Genomic DNA, 22810 nt, shown 5'->3' with positions numbered 1-22810 from the left:
ACAAGCCATTACCCGAGGACACAGGACTGGTGTAAACAAACAGGTTTCCACAAATTACCATCCCTAGGTATCCACTTATCAATAAGTCCAAAAAGGGAGAATGAACAGCTGGTTGGGATGTGTTCTGACTGCCCAGGCCCTCGGTTTCTTGGATAACCATGCAAACCACTGCATCATGGAGGTTCACAATTGATTGATTTTTTGGGTGACTTTTGATGCTGATTTTTTGCGTATGTTAAGTGATTGAAACTAACATTTATGGGAAACATTTTATTAGTTAGTAATTATATACAATAATCTACAAAAAATTACTACTAAAGCTAAAGGTACTTTTATTATAATACACAAAATATTACATTTCACTTGCATACAAATTGGAAATTGGTTAATTTCACAAACAGATTCTCTGATATACAGAACTGAAATATTGTCTGAAGACTACAGATCACTCAGTATGGATTTATAAGTATAGAGTGGCATTAGTGGCCACTTTAACAATACATGACACTTTTATACCAAGGTAAAATAATTACTGAGGTTGAAGTTTTAATGCTGCCACATTGAAAGAATCCCCTTTGTGTTGGGCAATTAATGAGAGTAATTTTAACTTTTTCTGGTGAGCATTGGATGATTCTAGTTCATACATTGTGGCTAAGTTCAGAACAATTGCTTCATGCAAAAAGCGATCTGGCTGTGAGAAGACGGCGCCTTCCACCAGAGTGATGGCCTCACTCACTCTCCCAGTGTACATGAGGCACACACCATAGTTGTTGATGACCTGCAAGGGAAAGTTCACCAGGGTTGGAAAATGAACATAAAACTGTCAAGAAATACAAGATGAGGGTAGGGTTATATATGGTCTCTTTGGGAACTTGTCAATTTTTATTGGTCAAAGTGCACAAAGCAGGCTTCAGCCCCTTCCACTAGTGTGGCTGATTGAAATACATGCAAGCATTTTAATGATTTTTGTCAAATGAATATGATCAGTATAATTTAATGAGTAAAATACTATATAAATTAATAAAATTGACCCTGCTTTTTCTCAGCTTCGTTATTCACAGGTTTCTTGAAGGGTGGTCTGCTAACTACTTAACAGAGAGCATATGCCAGAAGGTGCATTGCTTCACTCACCCACTAACTCCACCCCAGACAGTCAACCCAGGCAAGCCTCCATGCAGCTGCCCTTCCTATTCTAAGCCCCTTCAAGAATTAATCGACTTGCCCCAGCCATGAGCTACCTCTTTGTCTCCTCCAGACATGGTTGTCTTGTACAGAAACAACCGTATATCCAGGATCAATGTCCAAGAAGCGTGCCACATGCCCATGTATCTGGAGTTTACTTTCACGAACTAAGCTGGTAAGACCTTCATCCGACAGCATAAGAATTGACAATGCCCTATACTCATGTTGAGCGAGTCTATAACACCATGGGCCAGGCCAATCCAGCGAGTAACTTCCTGGTAAGACCCACCATTGTTTTCCACTATGTTACCAAGGTATGTGAAACTGCTTGAACAGACTGAACAATGCCATCTAGTAAACCTCCAAATGACTGGACCTTGGTTTTGGCCCAAGAGACCTTCAGTTCCAGAGGCTTCGCCTCCTCATGCAGCACATTGAGAGCCATCACCAAGCTTGTGCCTCATCTACACCACCCTGGTGGCCCCAGGAAAAGGAGGTGAGAAATCCAGTCTCCCATGCCCCCACCACCGAACTCTACAAGAGGAAGCTAGTTGTTGGACCAACAGCCCCAGGGATAGCAGAAGAGTATTCACAGCTGCCACCTGACACAGTGGTGGCCACTTGTCTCGTGGTTGCACAGACTAGCCGAGTGACCTCTCCCTAATTGATAAATTTCATTGAAATAACACCTCCATTTAGCACATATTCTAGATGTTAAATAGAGAGCTTAATGTAGTATTCTAGTTAGTTAAACTTGCTCTCCCCAAATTTGACTTTTTTCTCGAGTATATTTAGTGTATATGTTACCGTATAAAATTTGTCTTACCAGTCCATTACTAGGGTTGAGCTTGTGTGCTTGTTGTAGAATCTCTGCTGCATCCTTGAAGGCATTCTGTGCTATGGATATGTAGGCAGAGTGAAGAAGACCCTGAACAGGGTCATGGTGGGGGGGAGGTAGACTGTGTTCAAAATACTGGTTAAATGTTTCCTGAAAATAGAAGGAAGTAGTTATATTTCCAGATTTCATCATCATGGATAAATTCTAGTTTCTCATACTTCCTGTTCCTGAGGACTGCTTGCCATTCTGGTCTTCTATGTGCTACTCGATGGTAGAAAACTGATGTGTGATTTTGAACATCATTATGCTGACCAGTGAACCCTACACTATGGACCGGAAACTTGCCGCAAATTTTGGAAAATCAACCGCTTTGGTGCAGATCGCCATAACTCCCTTATTTCTAGGGCTACAGAAATGTTTTTGGTATCAATCGACGGCAAAATGAAAGGGCTATATTTTGAATCAAGCGACCGAGCTCAAAAACTGACTCAAAAGGGTAAAAAATCGAATAAATTCGCAAAAAAATGACTGAAAAAAAACTATTTTTGAGTTTCCAACCTTGAAACCCACTCATTTTTTGAGAATTTAAAAATACGTATTTAACAAATAATTTAGCCCTACCAATGTGCTTTCCAATACGATGAATAACATTTCCCTACTCCCAGTAATTTCGTCGCTAGAGCTCGAAAATTAAACCCTTTTGAGAGCGATTTTGATGAACTCCAGACACTTTGCCGTTTTTGTCTAGTGTGGCATTGCTATTGCCTCTAGAAGGCTGTAATTTGGCATGTAGCCCCTCTTGGCAATGTAGTTTGACCAGCTCGAAGGATTTTTTGATAGCTCGATTCCAAGTTTGTCCTCGAGCTGTCACAAAATAGCCCACTTTTCGGCCCTTTTGCCGCAATTTGGACACGTCCTAGTTTTTTGCTTATAACTTTTTCTTTATTAAATGCTTTCTAATTTTTTTCTGATTGTTAATCTGTATTAATAGAGCTTTCATTCGCCACCAAGCACGCCTTCCTAGGTTCAGTAGTTTTTGCTCGAGCTTGACCAGAAGTCGCGACGAAAATTCGACGAATCTGACTCATTTCACGCGCCACGACAAAAAAATGTATATAAATACATGAATATTTTATATATATATATATATATATATATATATATATATATATATATATATATATATATATATATATATATATATATATATATAAATATTCATTTATACATACATACATATTTGGTATCAAAAGAAAGCAAATTAAATGTATTATTCATAAATGGAAAGAAATAGGGTTGAATACTAAATAAAAAAATAAAAATAACGTGTATAATAAGGCGTTTAATGTAGGTTGATTTATATAGTGAAATGATTATATATATATATATATATATATATATATATATATATATATATATATATATATATATATATATATATATATATATATATATATATATTAATTGATTAATTGATTGATCAAATTGGTAAAACGACTGACAATGGCAAGTCTTGCTTCTCCATGAAGACAACTCACCTGAGCAGCTGTGACATCACCAAGTTGCAGACATAGTCGTCCTAAGGCAGAGTACAGTCCTGCAGCAGAATTGGGGTCCTCCTGAATTAGGCGCTGAATGAGACTCCCAGCCAGGCGAAAGTCCTGATGGAATAGGTTGTAAGTAGTTTATTTTCTATATCTATCTATATATCTCCAACACCCTGTCCCCACACCAGAATTTACCCACCTCTGTCTAAAGGGCAGAGGTGTCTCCATATTTCCCTATTCTGGGACTCCTTCTCATGACATTCAATTCCTCACTTGTTAATTTTTTCCAATACTCATCCATCCTATAGATCTATTTCACTGGTGGTCTCCTGATAACCCTCTCCCTCAATCTTGCCTTATACACTCTCCACAGTCACTTTACCCACATTTCCTTTTACAATTCCAGTGCACCCATGAGTTGTCTGCTCTTCATTGTTCTCTCCCTTGCCCCTCTCTCTCGCTCCAATATCTGTCTTATCCGTCATCCATGCCCATCCACTCTTGTCCATGCTCCTGGGACAACCAATACTGAACACACCTCCCTCTTCATTTCCTGCCCATTCCACTCCTGATATGCACTCGAATACTTCTATAACTTCTAATACAATATATTCACATTCACACATTCAACCCTAAAGAACTCCTCCGTGCCATCCTCGGGAAAATGGAAACTTTCCTCTCCACCGGCAGCCATATTCTGTCACCCCCCAAGAGGCAACTGACAGCAGGCATTAATCATTACCTGAGGGACACAGGACATCAGACAGTCAAGAAATTACAACCACCACTGGCAAACTATAATATAAAAATGTTCTATAAAAAATAAATTATATAAACAATCTTGTTTCTGTATGAATCATCCAATTCTTCCACTGTGTTGTTACTTTCTCAATTTCTATTAAAAAAATTATCACTTTTTTAACTGGGCTCAGATATTTAATATCTCTACTAACTATTTCTGTATACTACAACTAGGTCAATACACAACTAAGGTGGTCTCTAGCCTGATATACTCAATGCACAAGGGAAGATTGGGGCCACCATCCTTAAAAGTAAAGAGAAGTGAAGTGACTGCTATGTTCAGGGCAATGGCAAGGACAAATGATGAATGATGTACTAATGTTAGATGTTGATGACAACATAATTTATTATCATAATAACAGCAAGAGTGAAGGGATCTTTACAATGGGATTCAGGACAAGATCCATATCATTAGCCTTACTTTTAAGCTGACAGCACAGTTTGTGATGGAGTACATGACCCTGTGCCTTCGTGTCCTCCATAACTTGAGGGAGTCGTCGCGCATGTTATTGGTCATCTCCAAGTTGCTTCCATCCTCACTCAGCCCAGTGTTTAGATTCTTTATTATCTGGAAAACAAAATCCAGTATTATGGACTACTACAAAGCAGGCAGAAGAGTTCAGGTTCAAAATCTTTTATAATGAAAAATAGCTGATGAGGAAAAGGCCAAATGAGTGATTTATATGCAAGTTGGTCAATACAATAGTTCTGCTGAAAAAAAAAATGAGTTACCTCAGACTCTCACCCATTTTAAGCTCATTTTTGTCATCAGGGACTTCAAGACCAGAGATGCCTGGGGTGTGACCTCGGGCCTCTGTCCCTGGTACAACAAATTTTGCATGGACTGTCCCTTCACATTTTTCTCCTCCTCTGCCTTCCACTAATACTTTTTTTTTTTTCCAAGAGGATACGGTGTGTAAATGGCCCCCAAATTCCCAGGACCACTGAGATGTCTCTTTGAACCCTGTGTCTTGGTCCCTGGTATGATCTTGGCCTAAGTAAAATTGCTGAAAATTTACTTCTCACCCTCATGGCTAGATCCATTTTTTGTGTGTTTTAGAATAACAAGAAGCTTATATTATACTACTGGAGGAGATAATTGTGGCAGTGAACCACTATAGTCCGACACATCTACAGTGGCGCCTCTGACGTTGGTAGCTCCCCATACACTGGTGTCACGTCTCCAAACCGGCTCCTGAACCGGACCCCTCACACCCTTCTCTCTCTCTCTCTCTCTCTCTCTCTCTCTTGTACAAAAAAAAAAGTTTTTTTTGAATGATTTTCTATTTGTGAGTGAATACAAAGAAATTTGTACAACACTTGGCACCGTTGCCTCCGTGGCGTTGTCAGCTCAGGTCTGGGTCCCAACCCAACACACCACAGTTGCGCTGCCTGCCTAAATTATGACATTTCTGCCATATTTTGGTGTGTGTCTGCCATATGGCATAATTTTGATATAATATGGGGCTAAAAGCGGCTTAAATCTTTCCCTCGAGTTCGGGAGTCTCACGTAGGCTTAGAACTGACCGACAAAATTCTCTCGTGGCCGCAAAGAGAGAGAAGGGTATGAGTGGCACGGTACGCAAGGTCAGTCGGAGAAGTAGCAACAGTGTATAGAGGGCTGTCTACTTCAGAGGCGCCACTTTAGATGTGTCGGACTGTAGAGCACCCCACCAGTGCCAAGAAAAGTAAGTGCAAATCAAAAGTTTCAAATTGGGAAGAAAAAACAAAGTAATGATAAACTTTGTGGAAAAATTGATCCTGATTTGCCAGGTTGGAAGCATCTATTTTTTCCTACTAGCTATTAACTTCACATAAGGATGATAAACAAAAAAATATTTACTTCACCTGATGCAGTCACCTTTCACAACTTTTTGCCACCAGTTACATGCAAAATGCAAGACAGGACTGTACACTGGCCTATTTATGAAAGGCAACTCCTGATAACTCACTTTATTACATGTTCTAAGCAGGGCATTAAGACGGTCAAGGGCCTGAGTGTGCTTCCCTAAGTGCTGAGGAAGCTCTGCCACGAGTAGCCTGTCAGAGAAAAAGATGGATCTGCACAATCTCATTTGTAGGTAAATATATTGATTCCAAGATCCACTGTTCCAATGTTCAGCATTATTTTCATAATTCCCACCTAAAAAAAATGTAAAATTATTTAAGCAGCTCTATTACATAATAAACATATACTAATACATGTACTTTGAAAAAATATTGTACAGACCTAAAACTAAATGGCACCATGGATCCTTTTCTGCCCCCATAGAGTTCTGGATAGAACTCAAAGTACAAGTCTGGGGCATCCAGGTCATTGAAATACTGACATTCCACCTCTGCTAAGGAAAACCTGCGAAGTTTGACAAGCAGAGCTATTCTTGTAAACCACAGCTGTTGGGAGAGATATTACATGTTTTACTTATGAACATAAATGATCTTATATATAATATATATATATATATATATATATATATATATATATATATATATATATATATATATATATATATATATATATATATATATATATATATATATTGCAGACAGCTGTTTTGTTATACTTTTCTACGTGGCAGGCAACATCAAGGCTAATTATTAATTGTAATCAGTGACAAATTAACAAAACAGCTGTCTGTGACAGTATTAATAATTTGAAACTCAAAATCAACTATAAATGATAGTCTTCTTCATTGCTCCCTGCATAATACTAATACTGACAGCTATGTATTATGCATAGGCTATCATATACGAATTATCTCTGAAATCAACATGCCGTGTGACAGCAGGTTAATTGCCAGAGCATGATAATGCATGCCTCAGACTCTGGCACCATGACTATAATAGTCCTAACATATGATTCAGAAGGTTGCACCCATAGCTGGGCATTATTGCGATAAGTTATCGCAATACTTTATCGCTGATGACAAAATCGGGTTATCGGCCATCCGCTACTTATTTATATAAATATCGGTATCTTCGTTACTTTTGTAACAAAACTAGCGATAATCGCTACTTTTTTCTGCCTCAGAAAAAAAAAAGTCTCCTCCCAAAAAAATTTGGGGTATGAAATATGTTTGGTGAAGAGATTTCATACTTAGCTCACAATATTAAAACACTAGGTTATTTATTTTTTTAGACTCAAAAAACACTATCAGAGAGAAAAATAATTTAACTTTGCCCCAAAAATGATTATTCACTGCCTGAAATTTGTGATCCTGTTGTAAAAAGCGCAAACAGAGACCAACGGCTTGTTATCACGCGGCGGTGTGGCGCGTGGCCTCTCAGCTGCGTCTCGAGTGACGGAGTGAGTGCCAGTGTTCCGGTTCCCAGTGCTTCAGTGCTTCTTTACTGAAGTGACTGTTAAAGTGCTAATGGTGATCAGTAAGAATAACTGAATAAGTAGTGATGGGCCAGTTCATGAGAGATCAGTGTTTGTAAACAAAAGCTCCAGCTTTTGACGGTGGGAACGCCAAATAACGCAACACCGGTTCAAGCGTTTCTACTATTACCGCCTATATGTACATGTCAACGTGTGGTTTTCAGGTTTTGTAAGTTTTCAAAAATATAGATAATGAAAATTTGAATTTATCTATGTTTTTTTTATCTGAAATATCAATATACAGTCATCCCCCGCCGTTCGCGGGTATTTCGTTCCCGGACTTCGGCGCGATGCGCGAAACCGCGAACGGCGGGACTATAACCCTATGGGAAAATATGCATTTGGGGAAGTCACCTCTGACACGTCATATAAAACATGTTTTTTTTTCCCAAAGTAGCCCAATTTGCGATATAAGTAAATCAATGGCACTGCAGTGTGGCGGCGCGATTTTTTTTTTTTAGGATAATGTTGCTATGAAAATCTCGACCAATAGCAGTCGTCCTGGAGTGACTGCTGGCCAATAGAAAGCATGACGTCTTCAGTCTAACCGTGACGTCACCAGGAGCAAAAACTAAAGGCGTGTGTCACACAGCACTTTTTTTCCACTTTTTTTTCCGTCGTTTTTTTCTGAAAAATATCTTGGCTGCGGCCTGTCACACACACACGGTGTTTCGTCTCACGCTGCGGCAAAGATACGCTGCTCTGAACCCTAATACTGTGTATTGTGAGACTTAGACAGCTAAAACAAAAAAGCGTGCATGGATGCGCTCATGGTTGGCTCGTCGGGAAAGAAGAGTGTACTGTAGGCTGTAAAAGAGCTGAGTTTAGAGGGATCGAGCCAGTACCACAGACTTCTGGAGTTAGTGACACCTCTCATTGCCAGAAGTGACACCAGGAAGGCTGTCACTGCAGGAGAGCGTCGACAGGTTGGAAATGTAAACAAAGGGCGGAAATTTGCAGGCGACGATCCTGATCGTCTGACAAATTCATGCGATAAAGTCATGCGGAAACGATGAAAATCGACGGAAATGGCATTAATCGACGGAAAAAGTGCTAGTGTGACACCGCCTTAACGTCCATTGCCCCGCCTCCCTCCTCTCTCCCGTCCCCCCCTCTTTCTCTCTCTCCTCTCTCTCCCTCCCTCTCCTCCTCCTTCCTCCTCTCTCCTCTCCTCCTCCTCTCCCTCCCTCCCTAGCTCCAATGCATCCGCGTATACGCATCGCGTATATGGCCGCGTATGGGGCAAGGGGGGGATGGGGGGACAATTAGTTGACGACCGCGAACCGCGACCGAACCGCGAACGGCGGGGGGTGACTGTAGTATCATTTTCGCCTATCGGACTTATTGCAAGCTAGTATCGGAATTGTGGATTTATATCGGGTATCGGTTATCGCCTATATTTGTGTCTCCAGTTAACGAATATCAGTTATCACCGATAAGGTTTTCCATTATCAGTTATCGGGTATCGGGAATAAGGTTTTCTGTTATCGTGCCCACCTATGGTTGCACCTCACAAAAGATCTACTGAAAAAACTTAGAAGGGCACAAAGAAGTGGAGAGAAAAAAGTTTTTATAATATGGTGCATTCCACACCTGTATTGAATGTGCAGTGTGTTTGCTTGGGTGACCAGCTCTGCCCTCCCCCTGGCCATACACTGTTAGGAGTTGTGTCGTTAGGTTGACAGCTGCATGGTAACATCCTGCTGCTATTAGCTGCCTCAGCCCCCGGTCGTCCTGGGTCACGGAGGTTGCCGTCAGCACCACTCGTTTGGATGACTGCTCTTCTCCTAGGTAAGTCCTAACTAGGTTTTTAACAGGGTCTCCCTGGAAGATTCAGCAAAACATAAATTGTGATAAATAAGACTTTCTCTGAGGTGAATAATTCAACAGTATTATGAATTTCAATGCCAAATCTGGAGTAAAAATCCATAAAAAAATAATAATTTGAACCTATGATGCCATGTGTGTTCTAGGCAGCAGAGATGTCAGACGCTCCACCTGCCAAAAGCCAATCAGCAGCGTCCTTACTTACTCAGCTAGGAGCAAAAGGTCCAGCTTAAATGAATGACTACAGCAGCTCTTGCTAACCCTGAATGACTGAATGATATACATGTGAGATAGGGCTATTATCACCTCTAACTCATGCCTTTGTCTCGTGTGCAGTGTACATCACCGCTGAGTAATGACTGATTTAAAAAAAAAATTAGAAGTTTGCAGTAATCAAGTATTTTTAAAATTCACATCATGTAATGTTTTGCCCAAGGATTTCCCAAACTACGAGAATTGCAAACCATGAATCATGACAGAATGGACTATATCTGGATATTACCCTTTTGGGGAATTTTGAAGGAAATTAGTTATTACAAATTAATATAACTACTACATACTCTAGTAAAACATTAATGAATATGAACAAAACAGCTACACAAGTGAAAATACATGTTCTTACAAAATCTTCCTTCACAGCTATCCCTGGCATGGTGAGCAGCTCCTTTTCTGGAAAATATGTGCCTGGGGGACTTGTGGACATGGATATTAAGGCTTGTCTTGTGGCCTCTGAGGGGATCCAGGCATCATGTCTCCTGTCAGCATCACTGGAGAGGAGGCTGGCGGTAAACACATCTTGTTCTGTCGCTGGGGTCAGAAATGAGTCTGGAGATGGAATGGCATTGCTGATGTTGAAACCATCTGTTGGTGACATATACACTGGATTTATCATTGCTGAGTCATTGCAACTTCCCAATATATTACCTCCAATGCTTTCAAAGGGATTAGGTGCCTTAGTAGTACTGAAGTATTTATGTAGTTTAGATTCACTCTGTTTGGGTCTATTGAGTACTGATTCATGTGCCAAACCTAAGCTTATTTGAGCCTTCATGTTAGATGTCTGAGTTTTTGGTTCGCTAGTTGCTGCTGATGTAGAAATCCCAGTTGACATGGGATTTGAAACTGATACATTGTCCAACGCAACTGTACCTGAGCTTGTTACACTCGACTCTGACTGCGGAGTGTTTGGATAAACATCACTGTTGAGACTCGCTTGCTGAAATTTTACGGTGGTTGCCTCCACATCCATACTGGCATTAGGAGATGTGGCAGCAGCCATCATTGATGTTGTCATGCTCATCATCATCGCTGATTGGATTGGAGTGAGCTGTGTTGGCAGTGGCTGAGAGGAAGTACTCTGGGGGGTCTCAGGTGTTGGAACTTGGGGAGCATATAAAGATTCATTGGATGGTGGATTGGCCTGAGGAGTTAATGGAATGGTGAGATGCGACTCTTGCACATTTTGTGGAAGGATCAAATCTGTCTGTTGATATGGAGGATATACCACTGGGGTCCCTTGCTCCACGGTTACAGGCAGACTTGTGGGTGATGCTAACTGGTCATAGGATGCTGGACTCTGAGATCCTTTCATAAGACCTTGACTCTCATTTGTAACATTTGCACACTGCTGACCAACTAATAAGTTGGTTTGTGAGGGCTGTGGAGGTACCTGATCCACAGTAATACTAGAGGGAATCATCAGCTCAGGGTGAGGATTGGCAGTAATGTCTGCTGTGCTTGATGTCAGTTGTGATGGTATGCCTTCTGGGGTGGTGTCTTGTGGCAATGGTGACAGCTGATCAAAGAAACTTCTGGGGTCATCATCCTGATGGCTTATGGGCAGTCCCTTTCTATCTTGGTCCATGATTGCCTATAAAGGCTATGATCTGTAACAAAAGCATTCATAATTAATTTCCCATAATTTGTGACATACTTTCAGGTTGATATTAAGAATTTTCAACAAAATCTAAAAGAAGATCAAAATATACTCATGCAATAGAAAATAATGGGAGCATTTCATAGATGGTTCACACATCTTTAATTTGTTTCAAAACTGAATGCCTTAAATAATATATATATATATATATATATATATATATATATATATATATATATATATATATATATATATATATATATATATATATATATATATATATATATATATATATTTACAACAGAATTGAAGCTCCTCTTTGAGTTTGACTCTAGTTAACTTTACCTTCATAAGAGGTGCTTAGTTTTAAATAATCAGTAAGCTTCACAAATAGAAAACAGCAAAGTTTTACGATGTTCAAAAATGCCATATTTCTAAACCAACCACAGTGTTCATGAATTACACATGAAAAGGCAGCTGATTGCCTTGGCTATTGACTGAGACCGTTAATTTTATCACCACTTTGAATGAAGAAATGATGAATGTGACTTACTCCATTTTGAGTAAAATCCCACTCACTAGCAGACCTCATAGACTTGTTCATAATAAATCAAAGTTTTCTATGATGCAATGAAAAGGATGCAGAATGTTGGTTAATACACCCAACAATTAAAAAAAAATTAATACACTCAACCCTTGATTTCCTGAACTACTAGGGGAAGCACCTTTCCGGGAATCACAAAAATCAGGGAATCTAGAATCACTACAGCCTAGGGGCCATGGCCCATCCTTGGATGTTCACCATACTCAGTCAGGCAATCGCCAATATCCAGTACTTGGCCTGGGACAGAGGCGAGGGAGGGGGGAAGGTAGGAGGCGCATGAACGCCGCTTTATCTGCAGCAGGACATTTGAATATCATTCTGTTTTGTTTTCTAATGTAAATTTTGACTTACAACGTGCCTGTCAGAACCAACCCCATCATAACTAAAGGACTGCCTGGGGAGGCAGTGGCCAAGTGGTCAACACGCGGGCGTGGTGAGCCCGTGGACCTAGGTATAGTCCCACTGGAACACGCTAATTTACCAACCATCACCGAGTGTCGGAAGATTACCCACATGCTGCCCAGATCTTCAATCAACCCTAACTTCAACAGCTTGGTTCGGAAGCAAGGACTTACCACTCTGCCTTCCTAATGCTGGGGCTATCCAGCGACTGCAACTGCAGCACCACTCTTTCCTGACCCAGTAACAAAGCTGAAAGCTACTGAGATACTAATGGAAATTTTGACAACCTAAATATTTCTACAATAAGTGTACATTAGTGCTATTCTGATATAGCAATGGTTGGGGAATGCTGTGGGATGCTCAGCTCAATTTTGGCTATGGTGGCACTTGATGAATTTCTGAACTAAGTGCCTCAATTATGCTCTGCCAGTTTTATGTTTTCCATGTACGTACTTTTTCTTAAGCAGCTATGTGGCAACAAACTATAAATACAATATAGAGGCTTTTGAAATATGCATAATTTTTCAGTTATTTTTATTCCCAAGTAAGACTTTCCTTGTTGATGGTAAACAAAGTATTAGATAATGGCATACAACTTCCACCTTAACTTTTACTATAATTATTTTCAGAATGTTGTTAAAAATATACTGTTCAGCATTCATCTTACAAAGTCTGTCATGCATTAGCTGCACCCTACTGCCCATTCAGTAATAGATACCCATAACTCATCTAACAGATGATGTGAAATGTTGGACATGGAATATATATATATATATATATATATATATATATATATATATATATATATATATATATATATATATATATATATATATATATATATAAATCCTTGGCTTTAACAGACTAAGAGGGAGAGGGGTGTCTGTTAATGCCATAAATCCACTGAATCAATTTATAAAATAGTAAGTGTTCCTGGCATTTAAAAATAACTAGTTTCCCATGGTGAATGCCGCTGTTGCATCTAGCACAACTTTTCAATTTTCCCCCTGCAAGGCGCTGTAATACAGATTTGACAATGTACCACTACGACATTATACAGTACCCCATATATATATATATATATATATATATATATATATATATATATATATATATATATATATATATATATATATATATATATATATTTATTTATTACACTATGAAAATAAAAAAATATATGTATACGGTGGTGCACCAAGTTTTGCCACATTTTAACTCATGAATTTGTTTTGCAGCAATTCCAAAATATTCCAGGATTTGACTTTGATGCCAAAATATCAGTTTTCTACAAAAAAGGAAAAGTGCCTAGTAAGGCTGGGAGCCAGCTCGACCATTACTTTACCATTGTCTGTGTGGCATCTAGTTGCATCTATTTATTGGAGTAACTGTACTTGGTTCTCACATGTGTCTATTCTTTCCAATTCTATTTGAAAATTCCAAGAACATATCTTTGAAGTTTCAGTGAGCATGTCTACAGGAGGAAATTAGAGTGCAGTAAACCATATACACAGTAAAGTACACAAACTATTGGCAACATATGAGTCCTGTCAACACAAATTATATGACGGGCAAGCAATGCAAATAAATATTACTGCACCACTGGTTTGGAATTCTGTTGAGACTTCTGTCTCAAAGTTGTCATCTATACACCAACTAAGCACTTTATCATTCATTCTCTAACATTAGTGATTTAAAGTATCGCACACTTTTTTGCAGAACAAATCAAGCTGAAAGCTTGGTGCACCACTTTAGTAGCTTGAACATAATTACGATATAATTATTAAGGAGAATGACTGGTTCATAAGATTCAAAATCTGACCGTCCCAACATTTTCTGTAATCAAGCTAGAGGCAGGGATTGAGTGAAAGAATGAGTTTAGTAATCGAATACCAATACCTCAAATTTCAAAGAATATGAATGTTAATACAAATACAATGAAATTCTAGGAATTTGAATGTAAATACAAATGCTTAATAAAAATTTTCATTAATTTATTCATAAATACTTTTCCTAGAAAAATACCTTCCATCTGGTAGCTCAGAACTCACTACTAAACATGGTGAATTAGCAGCCATGATGTCACACTTCTCCATGTGTTCTGGCTGAAGGCAACACTTTACAGTCAAGTGAATGGTCACTTCTGAGAGGAAATAAATTTATGATTATATATTCATCTCATTATTCATAGAGCACAAATACTATGCTCAAGTATTCAAATATCAATCAGAATACATTATTTATAATAAAAGGAATTATTCAAATATTAATACATCCCAATACTGTATTTGAATGTACTTGAATACATATACCAAATACGAATACTCCATTGCCAAAGGTACTAGAGAATATCCCCTGAGGCATAATTTCCTCATCTAACATCCCTAAGTCTGTGAATACCTTAGCATATTTTACATATAATTTTAGGTGTTAGAATCTCTTCTAAAACTGAATGTGTTTTCTCGAAATTTTACTTTCCAACTTCAGAGTTTTCAAGCTCAAAAACTATCAGACCTACAACACTGGGTGAGCATCATTTGGAAGAGTATGGCATACAGACTATCAAAATAGAAAATAATTCCCCTACAGACTTAATTTCAAAGTTATAGATCTCTAGGTACAAAAAATACCATCTAAACCAGGGTCAGTAGGGTCAAAACCTGAAGAGATCTAACAAAATTTATAAAAGTGTAATTAATGTTTCATGCTCTTTCCAATGAGACCTCATCAATATTGTAGGTGTAATAGACTTGGAGGAGTAGGGTTCCAAAACAGGTTGAATATTTGGGACTAAGTCTAATTCTTGGCTCTAATTCCAGAATTAATTAATTAACCAGTTTTCAATTGCAAGCTCTCAAAAGTCATCATTTTTGTTCCTTACCATGTGTTTAAATTTTGGTTGAGTTAGTTCTATTAATAATAAAAACGTCATCTGAACCAGTCACTCCTCTTAAGCATTTCCACATAAATGTAATCTGTATAAATAATGCAGTTACCACTTTACAATTAAAGTGGCATAACAAGATACACATGATATGAGTTGATAAGACGAATAGAGAAAAAACAACAGAGGCTGAACAATTATGAAACTGCTATTGCTCTTAACCTTGTTTAAGACAGAATAGTATAATAAGCAGATGTATAGACAACCTTATGTAACAATATTGCTGCACTCGTGTTGACAGGAACCTTTAACACTGAGAACACTTTTCCCCACACACCAACCATCTTCACTGCCTGTATTTCCACCATACACTGCAGAATCTTGTGCATACAAATGTAAAAACTTATTGTTTGTGCATTATTCACTATTAATACATATGATTACTGCTTATTTTCTATACCCTATAACAACAGATTCCGGACAGAGAAAACATGTTGGATACACTTGAAGATTCTTTTAATTACAGTGTGGTTTAGCAAGTATTTTTTAATGTTACTGCTAAAAAAATTATATCTTCAAATACAGGACCATACATGAAGGTGTGCCAAACTTCTCTGAAATATCCACTCACTGTGTTCATGGGATAGTTAATGTTGACTGTTAAACAGCTCTAATGTGTAATAGATTCCTTTCCAATTCTTGTCACTCTCCTCCCTAGATGTCAGGCCTGTGGCTTTGAGGGCAGGGGCTTTCGAACCTTTCAGCCCATAATACCTACACAAACGTTTGAAGTCTGTGCCACCTAGCTAACCCTAAGCTCCACCCTCTGACCTACTTTCATCTGGCAGCAGAATCTGAAGACTTTGGAAAGAGGTCTATTGGCAAACTCCGTAAGTTTAACTTTTCATCAGAGCCTTTCTAGTTACTTTTTTTTTTGTGTGTGTGTGTGTGCATTCATCACTTCAAAAATGATTAACATCATTTTCTCCATGAACTTGATGCATATGTTCAGCAAATTTCTGAGCACAGTCTGATGCAAAGTCCCTCTTACAAGACTCTATGTGTGCTATCTTATACAAGACTAAGAATATAAGACTGTGTACAAGAGTTGTGTACAGAAAGGCTACTGTACGTGCTGTTTTGTTCCCCAAGATGAACCGTCCCATAGACAAAGTGACCTTCTCAAAGGGACTGAGAGCTGAATAGCGTCGTAGTTTTTCTTTTCTTGAAAAAGATGAGAAGGGGTCAAGGGCCTCCTCATACTGGCTGCTATATCGAGATTCAGCTGCAGTATCCTCCTTGGGCTGCCTTCCTTGGTAGGACTGTAGGAATTTAATCTTTTCATATAATTTTAAATTGTCAGCTCTGAGGGCATCCAATTCATTTTGTAGGAGAATCACCTGCTGGCTTTTTCCAGTAAGTTCTCCTTCTAACTCTTCATTGCGCTGTCTGAAGCGTTCGCGCTGAGCAGAAACAATTGGCAAAAGAGACTCTGCTGCAGAGGGTAAATCCGGAGAAATGCCTCCAGGTGTGGGGGTGGGTGGCTGTGTGTTGGATGTTGTGGTCACAAGTGGAGGAGTGCAGCTGCTGGAGGCCCTGACAGCCTCTGCAACAATCTCTGGCATGGATGATCCTTCACCTTCTCCTCGGCAGATGGTAGAAAATGACTGAACAGAAGACAAATCTGATTCTAAGTTGAATATTAAACCTTTCTGTTCTGTGACAAGGGTACGAAGGTCTGTAAGCTCCTGCTCAGCTTCTGTCACTCTCTTTGTCATCGTTGCATTGGACTGCCTCAGTAACATGTTTTCATTCTGCAGAGTTTTAGTTTTCTCTAAAAGAAGCACCTCTAAGGATTTGGGGGATGATGGTGAGTCCTGAGTACTTTCCTCATGTACGTCTGTGCAAGATCCACCAAACTCTACAGATTTCATAATATTAAGCTCTCTCTTTATTTCCTCATAATCTTTTTGCCTTAAAATTTGTGCTTCCAGTTTCTCTATCTTCTGCATATCTTCATCTCTTTTTCTCTGAAACTGTGCAACCTCCTGAGAGGATTTGTATGTCAAATCACTAAGACACTGCTGTACTTGTTTGAGATCCTCTACAAGCTGAGCTATTTCTTTTTCTTTGGATGCCAATTCAATCTCCAATGAGGACCTGGCAAGGAAATCTGCTGATGGTTCCACATCCCCCACAGCTGAGGCTGCACCAGGTACCTCAGTACTGCGGGAAGACATCAGAGCTAGGAGTTCCTCTTGTACTCTTGTCATCTCCCTTTCAGCAGTCACAGCCCTTTGGTTGGCTCGCTCCAGGTCATTCATCAAAATATCAGTTTCTTCAGATTTTGCAAAGGTGGATTCATCTGACTTGCTCTTCAGTTCGAACAGTTCTGACTGAGTGACATCAAGAGTGGATTGCAGGGTTTGAACTCTTGCCTCAGCTTCCTGTAGCCTCCTCATGACTGACTCTTGTGTCTCACGAAGCAATCTCTCTTTCTCTGTATACTGCTGAGATAACTCTTTCTCAAAGTCCTTGACCTTGGACGTGACGGTTTCATCCATCATGTCCTCATAATTCTTTATTTTCTCTCTTAGGTTTTTTATTGTTACATCCTGGTTCCGGACTTCTTTGAATTCTTCATTATAATCACGTAAAGTTTCTTTCAGGTTCTTGTTCTCTATTTCCAGGTCTGTAAGACGCCCTACCTTCTTTTCCAGACCAACACAGTACTCTAACGTTGGCAGTGGGTCATTAATGTCAATGACTTTCTTGTATACATTTAGAAATGAAGTTTCTACAAATTTACTCCTCTTATTTAAGTTGTCTATTTCTAACTGGAAGCTTTTCAGTAGTGGTGCAACCTGCTTCCGCACATCCTCTGGTGTATTTTTCTTGAATTCTCTTGACAGTTCCACCAATTTCTTACGTGATTCTTCAGATTCATCTTGGCGGGCAGCAAGTTCAGAGGCATTTTCATCTAGAGATCTTTGTACCTCAGCAAGGCCAAAATCTTTCCATGCAGCTATGACAGCTTGTACCTTAACAGCCATTGTGTGCTACAGACATCCAGAGAACATGAAGGTCACTTGTCATCTGCAAGGAAAGACAAAATCTGTTAGCCACTGTTTTCTAAGCTCTCTGAAAGTGATAACTATTTATTCAACAAAAGTTTCAGGTAAGCTAGCAAAAAAGTGATGATACATCGTGATACACTTACTTCAGAGAACTTTGAAACACAGCTAACAAATAATTGTTTCACAATATTTGAACTCAAAGAAAACCTTATCACTTTTTTGCATACATGGTATAAAAAAATCAGTGTCAATATACATCAAAACAAAATCTCTATACAGGAAACCCCAATTATATGACCATTAAATGTTTTGTTTCCTTTTTCACTGTTTTGACATGAAATCCCCACCAGCTGGCAGTATGACCAGACTGGGTATGTACATGTACACTATAATAAGGTAAACATTAAGTTGGGAGCATACGCTATAGCTGTGCATGGCAACGGTGCTCATATCCATACCATAAATCCTTTGAGCCTGTGGTGGGAAGGACCCATTAATCAAACACAGGGCCAGTGTAACATCCAGGTTATCACAGTTTATCTTCCCCAGGTTTCCCAAAGTACCCATTAATCGACCATCCCAAAAGAGAGGATGAACAGCTGGGTGGGCTGCACGCCAACTACCCTGACAAGGATTTGAACCCAGATCCACAGATTCATAGTTAGGGATGCTGACCACAGCACCACAGAGGCATGTAATACAATATCTATTGATTGTAGAATTATATATTCGATTACATTTGCATTTTAGGACAAGTGTGGTAACATCTGATTTTGTAACAGTATGTATGTGGTGATGAAGTTAAGTTTTATCAGCTCAACAGCTTCTTCATTTCCCCACCATCTGACCATCCTTCTCATTTGAAGAACTATGATGCCTCACTGCCAATATCTTCCTTCATTCATTCAGGGTCACCATCATCAGACGATGGTGAATGATCATCAGTATGTATCCTTGGCAGAACATGATTTGGTTGTGGTGGGGTGGTGATGGCGAGGCTGGCCATGGACTCATAGGAAGATGGTTTTACTGTGCAGGAAATGGGATGCTTCAACCTTTCCCTCTCTTAAACTCTCCCTGTACACTTTTTTCATGGTATTTCATCTTCAGTACCATATATATCACTTTCTAGTTTCTACACTTTGAATGAGCTCATGTTTTCCAGACAGTTTCTCCAATAGTGTATTTTTTACTTAGCCACACCATGACTGGTAGAAGGAAAGGGAACGTGGATGTTAGGAGTTAATGCTTCACTTGTCGCCCAAACTGCTCAGAATCTTACTGAAGATAAGCACAACGAGATAGAGGGATGATAGGTTCCCCTATGTGATAACAAGGTTGATTTATGCCTGCTTTAGCAAAAACTTTTTTTTTTAAGTTGTTGCTTGCAGCCTGACACTCAACACAGTCAACAGGCCAAAGCACATCTCACAGTCCACGAATTAAGTATGGGTCTCATCTCATGGAAAGCAACATTGCAGGCCAGGCCATCACTTCGTTCATTGCCATTGGGGCTGCATAAATATCAAGAGCATTCAAAGTGGAAGAAGTTACCAGAAGACTTACCAATGACATCATAAGTGGCTTGACGAATCTGACCCCATGACCAGTAACCCTCGTGTCAGCTGGGTCACATTATTAAGGCGCCTACATCCCCCACCTGTGAACCCCCCTGATCCTCCTTTTGTAGCTTAGCCCGGCAGCAGCAACGGGCCAAATTTGTGGCTTTACTGCGTACCAGCGACGGGCCAAATTTTTTGCTGGACATAACCCCCAAAAAATAGAGGATGTATAAACCAATCACAAATGCGTTGATATTTATTATATGATGATTTGCGTGAGTGAAGATTTTTTTTTTCTCATTAATTTGCTTAGAGGAGCCTTTAACCCTGGAACACATTCGAGGACACGATTGTGACCCACCCCAACTTTACGCGTGTGGCACATGCGCCCTATGCAGGCTAAACAGGTGGGGCCCCCTATACCTTCCTAAAATGATGTGCTGTTTTGGTGGAAGGTGATTGGTACGTGCTCTTTTACTTTGTTTGTCAGATAATGAAGGTTTTAGCACAATAGTGTCAATGAATGTGTTCCCTTTGACAGTTCCACCAACAAGATGTTGTGCTGCTAGGAGGCTGCAGGTCACGGTGCTGCCCCCCACACACACCCCGCTGCCTACTGGTCAATGGACATCTCCTAATTATACCTAGAGTCTTAAATTTAAAGTTTTCTAGAAAAAAAATACCTTTTTTTTTTTTTTAGTTACCCACAAAAAAATTTTTTTTTTTCTTTCAGACTATAGTTGAAAGATTAAATTTTCAGGTGGTGTCTTACAAATTTAATAAAAGGAACTGTAAGTATTGTTTTTTCATTGTCCAAAAAATTGGTACAAAATAGTGACCACGAATGTGTTACCGTAAAAAAAATATAAAAAAATAATGTGTTCCATCGTTAAGAAACATAAGCTTCGCAGCTACCAAGTTAGGGACACTATGCTGACAAAACTAAGATTATATCTTTTGGTCCAAATCTTCGACATATACACAATCTAGGTCTATGTTCAATCAAAGGGAAACATTAGTTTCAGTTCAGAAGCTGTTGACTTGGGTATAATCATACACCAAACATTGAGGTTCCATAATCACATTCGATCAATAGTTAGCAAGGCTGCAGGACTGTCTAACAACCTGCTGAAGTCCACCTTGCGTCGGTTGGCAAGTTTTATGACCAAGTTGCTTACCACTCACATACTTCTGGAGTTTGGAACACAGGCTATGTCACTGACTTGTCACTCCAGGAATCTGTTCAACGAAGGTGGACTAAACAAGTCTCGGGTCTTGATGATGTCCCTTAAGATCAGCGTCTGAAGTTTCTCAATTTCTTCTCAGTCAAGGGAAAACTCTTGCGTGCTGATCTTCTTATATGCTGGAAGATTTTTAATGGTATGTTTGCTCTATCTCCTTCTGATGTATATACTATGGCTCCTAACATGGGTACAAGAGGACACTGTTACAAGATATTTGTTTCCCAAAGCTCGTGTGAAGCCAGATGTAGATTCTTTTCTGTCCGTGTGGTTTCACTTTGGAATGCTCTTCCTACTCATTTGGCAGAAGAACCTAACCTTGGTGCTTTCAAAAATGGACCCAGGGATTTCCTGGGTGCTGCTCTATTTGACCACTGTTACCATTTACCGTTGATGAGGTTTCAGGCCCTGCTCTGCCACTGATGCAGCGCTCTCAAGGGCCGTCAACAATTACAACATTAGCCTCAATAATAGTCTTCAATGCACTTATTCTCAAACATCATAGTGAGCGAGTGAGTGTCTTAATTTCTTTCACGAATAATATCACATATAACCATTAGTTCAGTTTTCATGTCTAATATTTTCATAATAGTATCACAATTAAATATCCAACGATTATTTCCCACACACTGAACATCCATCACACACAATTTATCGTTGAGTACAGACACTACTTAATAGCCATGATTGGTAGGGACACTTATAAAGACACTTATAGGGACACTGTGATAGGGAAACTGTTATAGGGACACTGTAATAGGGACACTTATGGGGGCACTGTAGTAGAGGACACTGTAATGGGGACACTAATAGGGGCACTGTAGTAGAGGACACTGTAATAGGGGCACTGTTATAGGGTGAGGGAGGCCCCAAACAACACCTGCCTCAGAGTGGAGAGTGCAACCTTATTCTTCCCGCCATGTCCCTCCCAGACACCACAACCAGTTACTTATCCGTCATGTCAAAGCTACATCCCTTGAGGCTCACACATGTCACCTCAAAGAAATGTAAAATAATCAAACAGCAGAGAAAAACGCATAAATACTGACCCCTGTGTGGCCTAGACGTGGCAGACCGTCCCCCTCCAGCTGACATATGGCGTCCGGAACCTGTGTGGCTGAGATCATTATATATTTGCGTGGCAGAGTCTAAGATGAAAAATATTAAGCCATACCATTAAATAAACAAAGAATATCACTAAGAAATGAGCGTATTCATGCCTCCCATTGCTGTACTGAATGAGACGGTATATCAGGGAAATTCTTAATCCAATGTCACTGAAACGCCTTCGGACACAGGCAATGGTGGTTGAATTTCTCACGCCATAAATAACTTTCTGGCTGAATCTGATAATAATCCATCACAAAACAAAACCTTAAACAACTACATATTTTTTTGTAATGACTTAGGTAATCATTTTAATGCGAGAAAGACATCCAGAACCTTAAAAGAGATACGCAATGATGATAGCATTTCTCACTTCATCAATAGCTTTCTGTGGGGTGAATCTTATAAATAACTCATCACTAAATAACTACACATGTTTTGGATAGCTTAGGGAACTATTTTGATGCGGGAAAGTAGTCT

At 39.4% G+C, this 22810-nt stretch overlaps 1 protein-coding gene across 5 annotated transcripts; it reads right to left on the bottom strand.

Moving 5' to 3' along the window:
* Nucleotides 1-255: 255 nt before the first annotated feature.
* Nucleotides 256-22430, bottom strand: LOC127007470 (protein CASP-like). Of its 5 annotated transcripts, none has more exons than XM_050878532.1 (10): nt 22273-22398; nt 10727-11463; nt 10200-10438; nt 9344-9574; nt 6599-6762; nt 6321-6408; nt 4790-4936; nt 3559-3681; nt 2009-2170; nt 256-778 (listed from the first exon to the last, which is right to left on the bottom strand). In XM_050878532.1, the coding sequence occupies exons 2-10, from the start codon at nt 11439-11441 to the stop codon at nt 530-532; spliced, it is 2118 nt and encodes a 705-aa protein (XP_050734489.1). In that variant the 5' UTR covers nt 11442-11463; nt 22273-22398; the 3' UTR covers nt 256-529. The 5 variants fall into 5 exon arrangements, with proteins under 5 accessions (XP_050734489.1, XP_050734491.1, XP_050734487.1 ...); XM_050878534.1 differs by having other exon boundaries at nt 10200-10402; XM_050878530.1 differs by having other exon boundaries at nt 10200-11463.
* Between the last annotated feature and the right edge of the window lie 380 nt (nt 22431-22810).

The sequence above is a fragment of the Eriocheir sinensis genome, chromosome 35, assembly GCF_024679095.1.
Source record: "Eriocheir sinensis breed Jianghai 21 chromosome 35, ASM2467909v1, whole genome shotgun sequence".
Lineage (NCBI taxonomy): Eukaryota > Metazoa > Arthropoda > Malacostraca > Decapoda > Varunidae > Eriocheir > Eriocheir sinensis.
Note: the sequence above shows the minus strand (reverse complement) of the source record. Positions and strands in the feature narration are given on the sequence as shown.